General features: G+C 42.0%; 1 protein-coding gene across 5 annotated transcripts in view; it reads right to left on the bottom strand.

Moving 5' to 3' along the window:
* Nucleotides 1–15661, bottom strand: part of LOC129830189 (tyrosine-protein phosphatase non-receptor type 11-like) — a 60464-nt gene that overhangs the window by 19594 nt on the left and 25209 nt on the right. For 4 of the 5 annotated variants that reach the window (XM_055892539.1, XM_055892540.1, XM_055892542.1 and 1 more), the window contains exons 2-4: nt 15254–15376; nt 3439–3633; nt 1803–1995 (exon numbers count right to left, since the gene is read on the bottom strand). In XM_055892539.1, coding sequence (XP_055748514.1) covers nt 1803–1995; nt 3439–3633; nt 15254–15376 — 511 coding nt within the window. Of the gene's footprint in view, nt 1–1802; nt 1996–3158; nt 3231–3438; nt 3634–15253; nt 15377–15661 lie in introns of those variants that run through there. The other variant, XM_055892543.1, reaches the window with a different exon arrangement.

Raw genomic sequence — 15661 nt, 5'->3', positions numbered from 1 at the left:
AAGGAATAGGAGATATTCGATTGAGATGTGGACCAAGTGCTTGGAGGTAACCCTCGCAGGAGATGTAGGGGAGAAAATCTGAGCAATGTCAACTATCTTCTGGATCATAGGGGCTGACTGCTTTGAAAAGAGGAGAGGAAATCCAAGGCAAACATCAAGCCAAAAGAAAACCGACATCTGAAGGACGTAACGCTAAGAGGCGACTTGCGGAGGCTTATGAAGGCTTTTCAAAAACCAAGAGAGGAAGAGAAACTAGCATTGAAGAACATCCGTGACAACCTGAGAGAGTGCATTCAGACTTTGTGGCGAGCTGAGTACCATCGCAGGGCCAGAAGTAGGCCAATGAAGGAGGGGAGAGACTTTACAAAGAACCCCTTCCAGTATCTATCAAAACCCCTGGGGGACAAAATATCAGGAGAGCTGAAAGCAATGAAGGAAAAGGTGGAGGAGCACCTTTGTGGAGTGCACAGTGACCTCAGACGTGAGATGTCAGAAGCCAGCTGGCGGAGGTGAATGACTTTCTCAAAAAGGCCAGGGGAAGATCAAAGCCAGGGCCTAATGGTATTCCATACAAGGTGTACAAATACTGCAAAAGGCTCAGGAAGAGAGTCTGGAGGCTGCTGAAAGCCCTAACCCTAACCCTAACCCAAGAAGCTTCTGCTCCATCGGTCTGTACAGCACAGGCAGCAAGCTGCAGCTGCCAATAACATCTGTGTTAGAGGAGTTCAAGGCAACAAAAGCATGTCAAGCCATGATGCTTCGGGACAGCAAGGATGAAATGGTTTGCCAGGTACTTCCACAGGTCAGGAGAGAGTGCAGCAAAGAGAACAAGGAACAAAGGGATACTTGCCACAGTAGGCAACAGAGATGCAGGCAGACCTCAAGAAGCAGCTGCTCTCCCTGAGGAGATAGCCAGCACAAGTCTAAGACCAGATATAGTCCTCTGATCTAGAAGCACCAACCAGGTGGTCCTCGTCGAGCTTACAGTGCCCTGGGAGGAGAGAATGGAAGCTCAATAAATACCAGTCCCTCATCCTTGAGAGTCAGCAAAATGGATGGAGTCTGGAATCTACCACTTGAGGTTGGCTGAAGGGCCTTTGCAGGCAAATCACTCTGGAGAACCCTGGGGCTGCTCAGCATTGAAGGAGTGGCAATGAAGAAGCTGGGGGCTGATATCAGCAAGCAGGCAGAAGAGGCATCTCGTTGGATCTGGCTGAAGAGGATTGAACGGTGGCAGAGCCAAGCAGGCATTAGGGAGGCTGAGTTGAGTGGTGGGATCGAGGGGGTAATTCCAGAATACTCGTTCTGCCGCTGAGGCCCTCTGAAGTGTCGTGTGCTTATCGACGAAACACCAGTTAAGGGGGGTACCACACTTGAGAAGTCCCACTCCAGTTACGTGTGGAGCGCCTTGAAGGAGGAAGAATGATTAGCGATTGCAGTGCCACCTGGCTCACAGTAGGTGCAGGTTAGCGAGTACCTGTCAGGTAAGCCGGCAGCGATGACACTCATCGTATTTTGATATACCACAACTAGTTCAGCGAACGGTCTGCAATGTTGGCATCAAACAATGTTAATAACCATGTTATGACCAGCCTAAAACGTTTGGTGCCAACATGGCACCCATTAAAAGTCTACATCTCAAACATTGCTTGCCAAACTATATGCATAGCTCTGGCTCAGTGTAGGCCCTAGCTGGTCTTACCTGGTATCGGATCATGACGTGTTACCTGGTATCGGATCATGACGTGTTACCTGGTATCGGATCATGACGTGTTACCTGGTATCGGATCATGACGTGTTACCTGGTATCGGATCATGACGTGGGTAACCTTGGTCTTGCGGTCCACGTTTTCATGCTTCTCCTCGTTGGTGAGGACAGAGAGCACGAAGTCACCTGGTTTACTCTGGCTCTCGCGCACCAGGAAACTGCCAGGCTTGCCCTTGTCCGTAAGCAGCTTCTCAGCGTCGCGCCCAGAGAGGTGCCCGTGGTACCACCTAGGGTAGATTGGTAGATGTAGAGTCAGACAATTTATGACATGACTATTACGTTTGAATATACACTGCTCAAAAAAATAAAGGGAACACTTAAACAACACAATGTAACTCCAAGTCAATCACACGTCTGTGAAATCAAACTGTCCACTTAGGAAGCAACACTGATTGACAATAAATTGCACATGCTGTTGTGCAAATGGAATAGACAAAATGTGGAAATTATAGGCAATTAGCAAGACACCCTCAATAAAGGAGTGATTCTGCAGGTGGTGACCACAGACCACTTCTCAGTTCCTATGCTTCCTGGCTGATGTTTTGGTCACTTTTGAATGCTGGTGGTGCTTTCACTCTAGTGGTAGCATGAGACGGATTCTACAACCCACACAAGTGGCTCAGGTAGTGCAGCTCATCCAGGATGGCACATCAATGCGAGCTGTGGCAAGAAGGTTTGCTGTGTCTGTTAGCGTAGTGTCCAGAGCATGGAGGCGCTACCAGGAGACAGGCCAGTACATCAGGAGACGTGGAGGAGGCCGTAGGAGGGCAACAACCCAGCAGCAGGACCGCTACCTCTGCCTTTGTGCAAGGAGGTGCACTGCCAGAGCCCTGCAAAATGACCTCCAGCAGGCCACAAATGTGCTGGAGGTCATTTTGCAGGGCTCTGGCAGTGCTACTCCTTGCACAAAGGCGGAGTGAGAGCACCGCCAGCATTCAAAAGTGACCAAAACATCAGCCAGGAAGCATAGGAACTGAGAAGTGGTCTGTGGTCACCACCTGCAGAATCACTCCTTTATTGGGGGTGTCTTGCTAATTGCCTATAATTTCCACCTTTTGTCTATTCCATTTGCACAACAGCATGTGAAATTTATTGTCAATCAGTGTTGCTTCCTAAGTGGACAGTTTGATTTCACAGAAGTGTGATTGACTTGGAGTTACATTGTGTTGTTTAAGTGTTCCCTTTATTTTTTGAGCAGTGTACTAATACCATTGAAAAGCAATGAGGGTTGAAATGAAAGTCACCCCAACCCCGCCGTATATATTGAATTGTTAACTTAAGAAATCGAAAAGTGTGTTTGTTTCTGAGTTGAGTTTGCACACGTGATGGTGTTACAAAGAAACCGGAATAGTGTGTGCCTCTGCATGTCTGTGTCTGTATGAGAGCTTACATATGTGAATGTGTAGGAGGTTCCAACAAGAGGTCTCAGGAGGTGTTTCATGGAGAAGCCACAGAAACCATGCTTGACAGAGATCACACATTGTTCTTAGAAACAGATACAAACTGATACATTGTACGTCACAATGTGCAGAGAGACAGAGATGCCTGTGTGTGTGTGTGTGTGTGTGTGTGTGTGTGTGTGTGTGTGTGTGTGTGTGTGTGTGTGAACATGCGTGCATGTATTGGATTGTAAATGCTGTCTGTGGTTGTTAATTTCTGTGTGTGCGTACCTCTCGGAGGTGGGGTCTTTGCAGTTGAGTGGGTACTTGAGCTCGATGACGTCTCCATTCCTCTCTCTGAGGAGGTCGTGCTGCTCTGTGTAGTACTGCACCAGCTCTGCCAGCGTGGCAAACTTCTCCCCTCCATAGAGGTCGTAGTAGTCCCCTGAATTCTGGATCTTAATATGGGTGACCTCATCACTCCGCCTGACACACACACACACACACACACACACACACACACACACACACACACACACACACACACACACACACACACACACACACACACACACACACACACACACACACACACACACACACACACACACACACACACACACACACACACACATAGGGAAGAGAGTCAGGGTTAGTCACAGTGCACATTGTTCAAATAGGTAACTATTTATTAGGTAACCGGTTTACCCTGCAGTATGTAGCAGAGGTGTTTTTGCGGGGCAATATGCTATGAATTTCTAACATTTGTCGCGGAAATGCGCTGATGAGGACAAAAGTCTGTTGACTTGTGGCTTGATTGAACCATATGATGTGGTAAATGTTTGGTTGAAATTGCAAGCCCTCTTTCTGCACTACGGTGATGGGTCAGTTTTATGCGATAATATTGCGATGCTTTGACTATGAGGTAATTATGCAGTGAGTGGTCAAATTTGCAAGCTTTCGCATAATATTTGGGGAATTGTTGATTTTGGTAAAAATGTGGCCATCGCAGAGTCCTGTAGGGTTGGTTAATAGAGGTTAGATTACCACTGTGTGTGTGTGTGTGTGTGTGTGTGTGTGTGTGTGTGTGTGTGTGTGTGTGTGTGTGTGTGTGTGAACAGAGCAAGACAAAATACCACAAAAACCTGTATGAAAATAACAGGTTGATTTGATCAGCGGTACAGTGAATACCCAATCATTTCTGAACAATAGGAAACAGTTTATTCAACAAATCTGTACAGAAATAAGACTGTTTTCCTTCTAGAAAAAACCTTATCAGACAATATTATCCCTCTATAATACCATGTTTATTTCATATTAAAGGCTTAAAGGAGATTTTATTTGAAGTGAGTATTTGAAAGAAACTGCTTTTCATGAAATGCAGGTGACTAGAGAGCACAGCTCAGACAAGGTCATAAAACAGTCACTGTCACTTTACAAGATACACAGCCAAAGAGACAGTGTCACACACACACACACACAAATGCATGCATGCATTCAAACACACACATACAGCATTCTAAACCGAAACATTCTTATCAGTATGGAAACAAGTCAGACTACTTATTTTGACATTTTTTCCATTGCAGTAAAAATATCAGAGCACCATTTTTCTGCTGCAACAAGGCAAAACAACCTTCAAACATAGGCTTTGTTGTCTAAGTACACCTACACACTCAGAAGAAGACCGGGTTTGAGCATGCAGCCAACCACAACTCCCACTCCACACGCTTTTACAAAAAAGATCATAGCTAGCGATCTAACACAGGCAATTAGAAAAGTGACAACACTGCACATTATGCTATCTGATATCTAGTTTGAATGTAATTAGTAAGCCTTCGCTCTGCAAATTGATGATCAAGTAACAGTCATAAAAAGTGTAGCTAATCATATCTCCCTCCCTCTCTCTCTGTCACTCCCTTTCTCACTCTGCTTCCCATCACTGTCTCTCTCCACTTCTCTCTCCATCCATCTCTATCTTGCCTATAAACCTGCACTCCCTCCATCCCTGTAATTGTGTTATGAATGTTTGAGTGGAGTAGTATGCCTCCCTGTCTGTGGCTACTAATGGCCAGTGACGGCTGCAATGCGTGCGCGTGCGTGTGTGGCAGGCTGTTTGTGGGAATTTAACACGATTAATGACATCGCAATGAGCCAAAAACATCCAACTACATTTTACTCTGCAGATGGGCTTGGTCTGTTGCAGACTTGGAGACATAGCACACATTATCAATGTGCCATACTTCATCCTTGAATCTGCTAGATACTAGCTCCTGTACCTGATTATGACAACTGCAATATCAAGTAGTACTGTTGGACAGAGATGTGTTTTTTTTTTGGGGGGGGGGGGGGGGGTCAGAGACCAACTCCGATATTTTACTTTAAAATGTAAACCAAACAAAAACCATTGATTTCAAAGTTTAACAAACCATACAATTCTATGCACAAGGACTACATTTAACAACAACATTTACAGGAAGAACTTTGCAGATCCAAAGTATTACTTACAAAATTGTTACTGTGTAAATGATTAAAGGCCGAATTTGGGCAAAAGCGCAATGGACCATTATACCAGGTCATTTAATGCTTAAAAATTAAAACAAAAATGGATGAATAAGATATTTTGCTATAGAAACACTGTATTTGGCTCCATTCATTGTGCACTCTACAGTCTGCAAAAACACTACAGTTTAACTATAGTAATACTACAGTATTTAATTTGCTTATACCATGCCCATTCCCTTCCCCCACATCCTAATTTGTGCCACCCATAAGAGAAACCTACCGGTACATATCAAGTAAAGGTACTTCTACAAAACAAGGGGTGTTACTAAGGGCTGTGAATACTTATGCAAATAAGATATTTCTGTATATTCATTTAAAAAATAAAAAAAATCTAAAAACATTTTTTCACTTTGTAATTATGGGGTATTTTTTGTAGCTGGGTGAGAAAAAGAAAAAAAATTAATCCGTCTTGAATTCGGGGTGACAGGTAGCCTAGTGGTTAGAGCGTTGAACTAGTAACCGAAAGGTTGCAAGATCGAATCCACGAGCTGACAAGGTAAAAAAAAAAACTGTCGTTCCGCCCATGAACAAGGCAGTTAACCCGCTGTTCCTAGGCCATCATTGAAAATAAGAATTTGTTCTTAACTGACTTTCCTAGTTAATAAATAAAGGTACAAAATATATATAATCATTCAGGCTGTAACAAAACTCAAACTGTTGTTATATCTGAGCTGTAAAGGTCTAACCCATAACAACTGGTCTCACTAGCTATGTTTCCATGAACTTGTCCAGTGATATTTTTGTGGACAAATAGAAAGTTTGCATAGAAAATAGATGTGACAATTGACTGCTACAGTATGTTTCCATTTAATTGTCTTGGTGTCGATAGAAACCGCTATCTGGAAGTAATGACATCACAAAATAATTATTATAAAAAATAAATAGATGGTGTCGATTAATAATGGGAGTTGAAGCGTTTCCATTATCCATTTTAGGCAAACTGTGCATTAATAATTTGGCAACAATCCATATACCCTCACCTATCTGTTTCATGTCTCAGGTAGCCCGCAGAAGCCAGTTTGGATAGAACGCAAGTAAGTCATCTAATAATTCTAAAGTGCCAATATTTTTTTGTCATGGTGGGTTCAATTTAGATTTTCAGTCACTGACCTACACACAATACCCCATAATGTCAAATTGCAATTACATTTTCTAAATGTGTACAAATTAATAAAAAATGAAAAGCTGAATTGTCTTGAGTCAATAGGTATTCAAGCCCTTTGTTATGACAAGCCTAAATAAGTTCAGGAGTAAACATTTGCTTAACAAGTCACATAATAAGTTGCATGGACTCACTCTGTGTGCAATAATAGTGTTTAACGTTATTTTTGAATGATTACCTCATCTCTGTAACCCACACATACAATTATCTGTAAAGGCCCTCAGTCGAGCAGTGAATTTCAAACACAGATTCAACAACAAAGACCAGGGAAGTTTTGCAATGCCTTGCAAAGGGCACCTACTGGTAGATGGGTAAGAATTTAAAAAAAGCAGACAATGAATATTCCTTTGAGCATGGAGAAGTTATTAATTACACTTTGGGTGGTGTATCAATACACCCAGTCACTACAAAGATACAGGCATCCTTCCTAACTCAGTTGCCGGAGAAGCAGGAAACCGCTCAGGAATTTCACCACGAGGCCAATGGTGACTTTAAAACAGTTACAGAGTTGAATGGACTGAGAATGGACTGAGAATGGATCAACAACATTGTAGTTACTCCACCATAATAAACTAATTGACAGAGTGAAAAGAATGAAGACTTTGCAGAATTTTTTTTATTCTTAAATATGCATCCTGTTCGCAACAAGGCACTAAAGTAATACTGCAAAAAAATGTGGCAAAGCAATTAACTTTTTATCTTGAATACAAAGTGTTATGTTTGGGGCAAATCCAATACAACACATGACTGAGTACCACTCTCCATATTTTCAATAATAGTGGTGGCTGTATCATGTCATGGGTATGCTTGTAATCGTTAGGGACTGGGGAGTTTTTTCAGGATAAAAAATAAATGGATTGGAGCTAAGCACAGGCAAAATCTTAGAGCAAAACCTGGTTCTGTGTGCTTTCCACCAGACACTGGGAGATTATTTCACCTTTCAGCAGGACAATAACCTAAAACACAAGGCCACATCTACACTGGAGTAGCTTAACAAGAAGACAATGAATGTTCCCGAGTGGCCGAGTTACAGTTTTGACTTAAATCTACTTGAAAATCTATGGCAAGACCTAAAAATGGTTGTCTAGCAATGATCAACAACCAATTTGAAAGACCTTGAAGAATAATGGGCAAATGTTGTACAACCCAGGTGTGTAAAGCTCTTATAGACTTACCCAGAAAGACCCAGAAGCACTTCTACAAAGTATTGACTCAGGGGTGTGAATACTTCATCTCCGTATTTCATTTTCAATACATTTGCAAAAACTTCACTTTGTCATTATTGTGTGTAGACGGCTGAGAAAAAAAATCGATTTAATCCATTTTGAATTCAGGCTGTAACACAACAAAATGAATAAATCAAGGAGTATGAATACTTTCTGAAGGCACTGTACATGTCCTCAAAGATGGCAAGCTCAGGTGTGACCATTCTAGCTAACGATAGGGCAGATATGCATGTGAACAACAGGCACAACTAAGTTGTTGTTTTTCTCCAAAGTTGCCAGAATGCCGATTGCATCAACTTATATCAGTACATTTAACAGCCTAAACGTTACTAAACTTCTATTTGCTCAAATAAGCCTCACATAATTCAACATTCTCTAATAGACTTCCATACAAAAAAAGAGCTTATATCACACGGACAGATTTTGGGCGGAGTAAATCCTCTCGCTTCACCTCTTCCTGTGCTTGCACTCCTGTAGATCTGAAATAATTGGATGGTGAAAATTGCATCCAGACAACCAGAAAAGCAAGGCTATCAATTCAGGTATTCTTGAAATTCAACACAATCCTTGTCCTGCAAAGAAACGTTATTTGTATTGTTCAAAAATAGACTTAGCAAGCAGTAGGCATTTAGAATAAAATGTGAAGTGGTGCTTTAGTTACCTGATGACATGCAGTACCAGTCAAAAGTTTGGACACACCTACTCATTCAAAAGCCTTTTCTTTATTTTTACTATTTTCTACATTGTATTATAACAGTGAAGATATCCAATCTATGAAATAACACATATGAAATCATGTACTAACCAAAAAAGTAGCCACCTTTTTTTGCCTTGATGACACTCGGCATTCTCTCAACCAGCTTCACCTGCAATGCTTTTCCAACAGTCTTGAAGGAGTTCCCACATATACTGAGCACTTGTTGGCTGCTTTTCCTTCACTTTGCGGTCCAACTCATCCCAAACCATCTCAATTGGGTTGAGGTCGGGGGATTGTGGAGGCCAGGTCATCTGATGGAGCACTCCATCACCCTTCTTGGTCAAATAGCCCTTACACAGCCTGGAGGTGAAACAAAAAAAACAAATGATAGTGGGACTAAGCACAAACCAGATGAGATGGCTTATCTCTGCAGAATGCTGTGGTAGCCATGCTGGTTAAGTGTGCCTTGAATTCTAAATAAATCAGTGTCACCAGCAAAGCACCCCCACACCATCACACCTCCTCCTCCATGCTTCACGGTGGGAATTAGACATGCGGACATCATCTGTTCACCTACTCTGCATCTCAAAAAGACACTGCGGTTGGAACCAAAAATCGCACATTTGGACTCATCAGACCAAAGGACAGATTTCCACCAGTTTAATGTCCATTGCTCGTGTTTCTTGGACCAAGCAAGTCTCTTTGTATTATTGGTGTCCTTTTAGTAGTGGTTTCTTTGCAGCAATTCGACCATGAAGGCCTGATTCACGGAGTCTCCTCTGAACAGTTGATGTTGAGATGTGTCTGTTACTTGAACTCTGTGAAGCATTTATTTGGGCTGCAATCTGAGGTGCAGTTAACTCTAATGAACTTATCCTCTGCAGCAGAGGTAACTCTGGGTCTTCCTTTCCTGTGGCGGTCCTCATGAGAGCCAGTTTCATCATAGCGACTGATTTTTTTCCCCCGACTACACTTGAAGAAACTTTCAAAGTTATTTAAATTTTCCGGATTGACTTAAAGTAATGATGGACTGGCAAAGGGTCTTAAATATAAAATATATTTTGATTTGTTGAACACTTTTTTGATTACTACATGATTCCATGTGTTATTTCATAGTTCTGATGTCTTCACTATTATTCTACAATGTAGAATATAGTAAAAAGAAAGAAAAACCCTGAAATGAGGTGTGTCCAAACTTTTGACTGGTGCTGTACGTGATCATGTGCCCCGTGTACCTGCAAACATTTTCGGCACTCATCACTTATTTTATAAACACAGTTTCCCTCCTCATTTGTCGCAATAAAAGAAAGTTAGATAAAATAAAAATCCATCCCTTTCGAAAGGATAACATTTTTGTCGATCTTTAAAAAATGTCTTCTATATCAGCCGTTTTTACATTACACACCGCAAAGAATTTTTTTGTGACATTACTTTTGTCAAATTAACCTGGGTCAATGGAAACCAGCCTACTTAAATACACATTACTCTAGAAGGGTCTCTGACTCCGGACCCTACTGGAACAGTTAACATCACAATGTTTAACCTTCCCCATCCCCCACTATCAGCCCTGGCCTCCCCCTGCCATCCAGCCCCAGGCCGGGCCAGGAAAGAAGGGAGAGATAAGCAAAGGGAAAAGCAGGGAGAATGAGACAACACAGCCCAGTGGAGTCCCAGGACGTCCATTACGACGAGAGAGAGACGAGCTGGATTTCCCTCATCTAACATCTATTATAAACTGGGTGGGTTGAGCCCTGAATGCTGATTGGCTGACAGCCGTGGTATATCAGATCGTATACCACGGGTATGACAAATCATTTATTTTTACTGCTCCAATTATGTTGGTAACCAGTTTATGTAGCAATAAGGCATCTCGGGGGTTGTTATATATGGCCAATATACCATGGCTAAGGGCTATGCGTTGCGTCATGCATAAGAACAGCCCTTAGCCGTGGTATATTTGCCATATTCCACACCCCCTCGGGTCTTAATGCTTAAAACCTCTTAAGGATCGTAACCTTTTTTCAGTTTTCGCCTAAAATGACATACCCAAATCTAACTGCCTGTAGCTCAGGACCTGAAGCAAGGATATGCATATTCTTGATGCCATTTGAAAGGAAACACTGAAGTTTGTGGAAATGTAAAATTAATGTAGGAGAATATAACATATTAGATCTGGTAAAGGATAATACAAACAAAAAAACATGCATTCTTTTTGGGGGTTTTCCCCCATCATCTTTGAAATGCAAGAGAAAGGCCATACTTTCAGATATGAGTCTAGGTGTCATTTAGATTTTGGCCACCAGATGGCAGCAGTATGTGTGCAAAGTTTCAGACTGATCCAGTGAAGAATTACATTACACAATATTTTGTATCATGTCTGCCAGGAGTTTGCCCAATTGTGCCGAATTGGTCAATTGATACATTTTCAAGGTACATAACTATAGAGAACATACAAAAATCCTTTGGAGATAAAAATGTTTACACACTCCCAAGAATGTCATACATGTTGGATCATTATCTTATTCACTAACTTTCAAAAATCTACATGGCCGGGCGGGGTGGGTGGGGAGCCAAAGACAGCAGTGGGGTCAAACTGTAGCCCCCAGTTCCTACATTTGAACATAAAAATTGATTTTATCAAACAAAACTATGCAACATTTTATCTCTGGGACCCTCAGGATGACAAATCAAAGGAAAATTACTGAATGTAAGTACATTATTTTCCTACAGAGGTGAATGTATCAAACCAGTTGCAGTGTTAAACATTTTTTGTTGTTGTGCATTCTCCTCAAACAATAGCATGTTAAGTTTTCACTGTAATAGCTACTATTAATTGGACACCGCAGTTAGATTAACAAGAATTTAAGCTTTCTGCCCATATAAGACATGTCTATGTACAGGAAAGTTGTGTCTATGACCCGGCTGTTGTATACAACGTCATTCTAGTCACATTAGCGCACGTTAGCAACCACCCATCCCGAGGCTAAATAACACACTGGTAAGTAGACACTACTAATAACTTGTTAATTACTCTCTCAGAGTGTGTCTGTGAGAGTGTGTGAGAGAGTGAGAGAGGAGAGTGTCTGTGATATGTGATTGTGTGTGAGTACATACACGATTGAGAGAGTGTGTTATATGCAAGTGTGTGAGTGTGTGTGTGATATGAGAGTGTGTGAGTGTGTGAGAGTGGGTGGGTGATATGAGTGTGTGAGATATGAGAGTGTGAGATATGAGAGTGTGAGTGTGTGAGTGATATGAGTGTGTGAGATATGAGGGTGAGAGTGTATGTGTGTGATATGAGACTGAGATTTGAGGGTGTGTTTGATATGAGAGTGTGTGAGATATGAGAGTGTGAGAGTGTGTGTGATGTGAGTGTGTGAGTGTGTGTGTGATATGAGAGTGTGAGATACGATTACACAAGTAAGAGACAGTTAGCTTGGTCACAGGGTAAGGCATCCCTGAATAGTCACAAAGAAAACAAAGTGCAAAGAACTGTGCTTAAAAGGACATGGCTCTCATCAGTTCATTTAAAAGGACTTTCATCCGTTCGTGATGACTTAATAACGTCACGATCGTCATAACGATGAGACCAAGGTGCAGCGTGATTAGAATATATTCCTCTTTAATAAACGAAATAAACACTAAACAAACTAACAAAACAACAAAACGAACATGAAGCTATATGGCTAGTACAGAACAGGCAACTAAACATAGAACAACAACCCACAAAATACCCAAGGAATATGGCTACCTAAATATGGTCCCCAATCAGAGACAACGATAAACAACTGCCTCTGATTAAGAACCAATCTAGGCAACCATAGACATATAAACACCTAGACTAGAAAACCCCTAGACAATACAAAAACTAAACAAACCACCCTTGTCACACCCTGACCTAACCAAATAATAAAGAAAACAAATATAACTAAGGTCAGGGCATGACAAATAAGTATTGATTTTTTCACAATCAAACAGGATATTTTGATATAATTTATTTTTGGTGTAATCTCTCAAGCAAATAAATGTGTTCGAAAATGTAATCTTATCCATTGATGTCGGTGCAGAGCCTACTTTCAATAGCAAAACAGTGCAGACACAAAATAAGGCTGCCAATTCTCAATTATACCACACACACACACGCACACACGCAGTTAGGCAGCCCAAAGTCACCACATAACCACAGGCATCAGCCAGGTCAGACCTCGACATGGACCCCCAGCCTTAATGTTATTAAGAGCTACTGCCTGGCCTGCCACACTCCCTACTCACTGCTGCTGCCAGCCTAACTGCTCTCTCCCCGTCTCTCTCTCTCTCTGCTAAAGAGCGATGCGCTAAAGGACGACGCTGGACCTTTTCCAGGAGCTTTTTCCAACTCATGAGCCTCTTAAAAGCTTCCGTTGCCAAAGCAGAGCCACTCTCTCTCTCCTCGCGCTGCAGGAAGTCACAGAGGCCTGCTGTTTACCAGAACGCCACACTTCTCTTTTCTATTCAGCTCTCCAAATACAGAACTGTTCTACTATAACTGTTCATAATTCAGTGAAATGTAATGTCATGGGACAGGGTTAGACTTGATGATTTCAAACATGGAGGTCAAAAGAGGTCATATTCCTCAAAGGGCTGTTGTGGCGTAAAGGTCGTTCTATATGAATTCAATCACTTTCTGACTGCACTCCTTTTGAGTTGAATGAACCCTTCCATACATGCTTGCTCATGGTAGAAGTGTTCAGAAATACCAATTTCAGACAGAAGCTGTGGTAAGTTTATATGACCTCCTTTCAAACAGCCCCTTCTTTACAGCTACACCCCTTTTATACATACCAGTGGGTAACTGGTAAATTGGGAGGGGTGGGGATTGTTGTTAAACCAAGGCAGCTGTTTGCAGTTCAAATTAGGGATGATCTAATGAATTTACCTGCAGAAAAGCAGAGAATCATTCACACAGACCCATACCTGTATTTTGGTTACAGGGTCTGTGAAAATGCAGGAATCATGACTAGGTCTTAAGGTGGCTTTTATTTTCTATGCCTTTTACCCCCTACCCCTTTCAGATAAGCAAAAAAGCTGGTATAAAATGCAAGCATGTTAAATTAGTGGGATTTTGGTCTGTGTATGAAAGGGATAAATATTAAATATCCTTTTATGAGCGCTTTGCTCTGAAGTCAATTTGCCGTTGCTGCCACATAATTATGGACACTCCCATCCTGCACACGCTTAGAAACACACTCTCACACACTCTCTCTCGCTCACGCACACACACTCCCTATACCCCTACGCACACTTCTAAACAACAATTACAGACTTCCAAAGCCAACTCTATAATGTGCGTTTGTCTGAGTGGAAGAAGTACATAGTAGTGGGGACGTTGTGGTGTGGTGTCACGTTGAGAGGTGACATGTGGCACTAACATCTCGGGACAGATTGGAGAGGCCATCTGGAGGTCTGGATGAGTGTCCGCAGTGAAAGGGATCAGTGGAACAGGGAGGAGCGAGTGATCTGTCAGAGATCTGGAAGGTTCCACTATGATACAGGCCTAAGTCTGACGGTGATGTAAGGGTAAATCCATTTGAATTCAATCACTTTTTGTTTTGACAGCATCCCTTTTAATTTAAACAAAACTTTCCATACATGTTTGCCCATGGAAAAAGTGGTCAGAAAGTGACTTTTTGGACCGGAATCAAGAGATAGAGGTGCTCAAAGTTGAGTGAGTTTGATATCATTTGAAAGCTTACAACAGGTCTGCCAGGGTTATGATTTCAGGTCCAAAAGTCACTTTCTGACCACTTCTACATTGGGCAAACACGTATGGTTACCTTATGTATGGTAAGGTTTCATTCAAAATAGAAAGGGGTACAGTCAAAAAGTGATTTAAATCATATGTGAATTACATTTACATTTAAGTCATTTAGCAGACGCTCTTATCCAGAGCGACTTACAAATTGGTGCATTCACCTTATGATATCCATTCTTGTGAAAGGTTATCTTATACCAGTTTCATACTTTTTTTTCAACCTAGGGGGGAAACAAACGTTCTCCGTTTCCTAGAAACTCGGGAGAGCAACAAAGGCATATTTCAAGCTCGGATTCCCACAAGCTGCGACTGTTCACCCAAAGGCAAGGCTCTCATTCGCTCGCTAGCTTGCTAAATGAGGAGCGATTATTTCCCATTTCAGCTTGGCCAACTGTGCACAGATGACATGCGGCTTGACTCTTGCCTTCATTAAAATTGCTCAGCCGTCCCCAGGAGACAATACACCCGAGTTTGGTTTTCTCTGAATGCTGAAGTTGACATCAGCGACAATGTTGTGGTGCATAGGCGGCTAGCGTTAGGCTAAAGTGCTAGGCTAAAGCGCTAGGAGAAAACAATGCTGTTCTCCTTTGGTTATTGAACAAATAACTTTCCCACAACATTCTGGGAACCAAAATGTGACATGCTGGTAACATGGACGCTGCTACCTGACAGAGAGAGTAAAATCCCCCGGGTTGCTCTTGCTCGGCCGGGCTAGGAAACTGCCGTGGACCCCCCGCGTCAACAGGAGCTGCTCTGCCTCGATGCCGGTGATGTTGGGGTGGAACCACCTTGAAGAACGCAGAGAGAGTGAGAGAGAGAAAGAGAGAGAATAGTTTTGAACACAAAAGCCAAATACAGTCACCAGTGTTTCTCTATACATCCCTACGGGACTTCCAGGTGTATACAGAACATTAGTTAATTACCTTCAAATAACCTACCATTTCCATTCTAAGAACGTAAATAAAACCTCCCAGGAAAACTGTTAGAACCTCCCTGCAACATAAACATTTACACTCTCAGAACAGGCAAAACTTTTTTTTTTAAACGTAACCTTTTACAGGTCAGGAAACGTA

Source organism: Salvelinus fontinalis, chromosome 31 (assembly GCF_029448725.1).
Source record: "Salvelinus fontinalis isolate EN_2023a chromosome 31, ASM2944872v1, whole genome shotgun sequence".
NCBI lineage: Eukaryota > Metazoa > Chordata > Actinopteri > Salmoniformes > Salmonidae > Salvelinus > Salvelinus fontinalis.
This window is presented reverse-complemented; position numbering and strand designations above follow the sequence as displayed.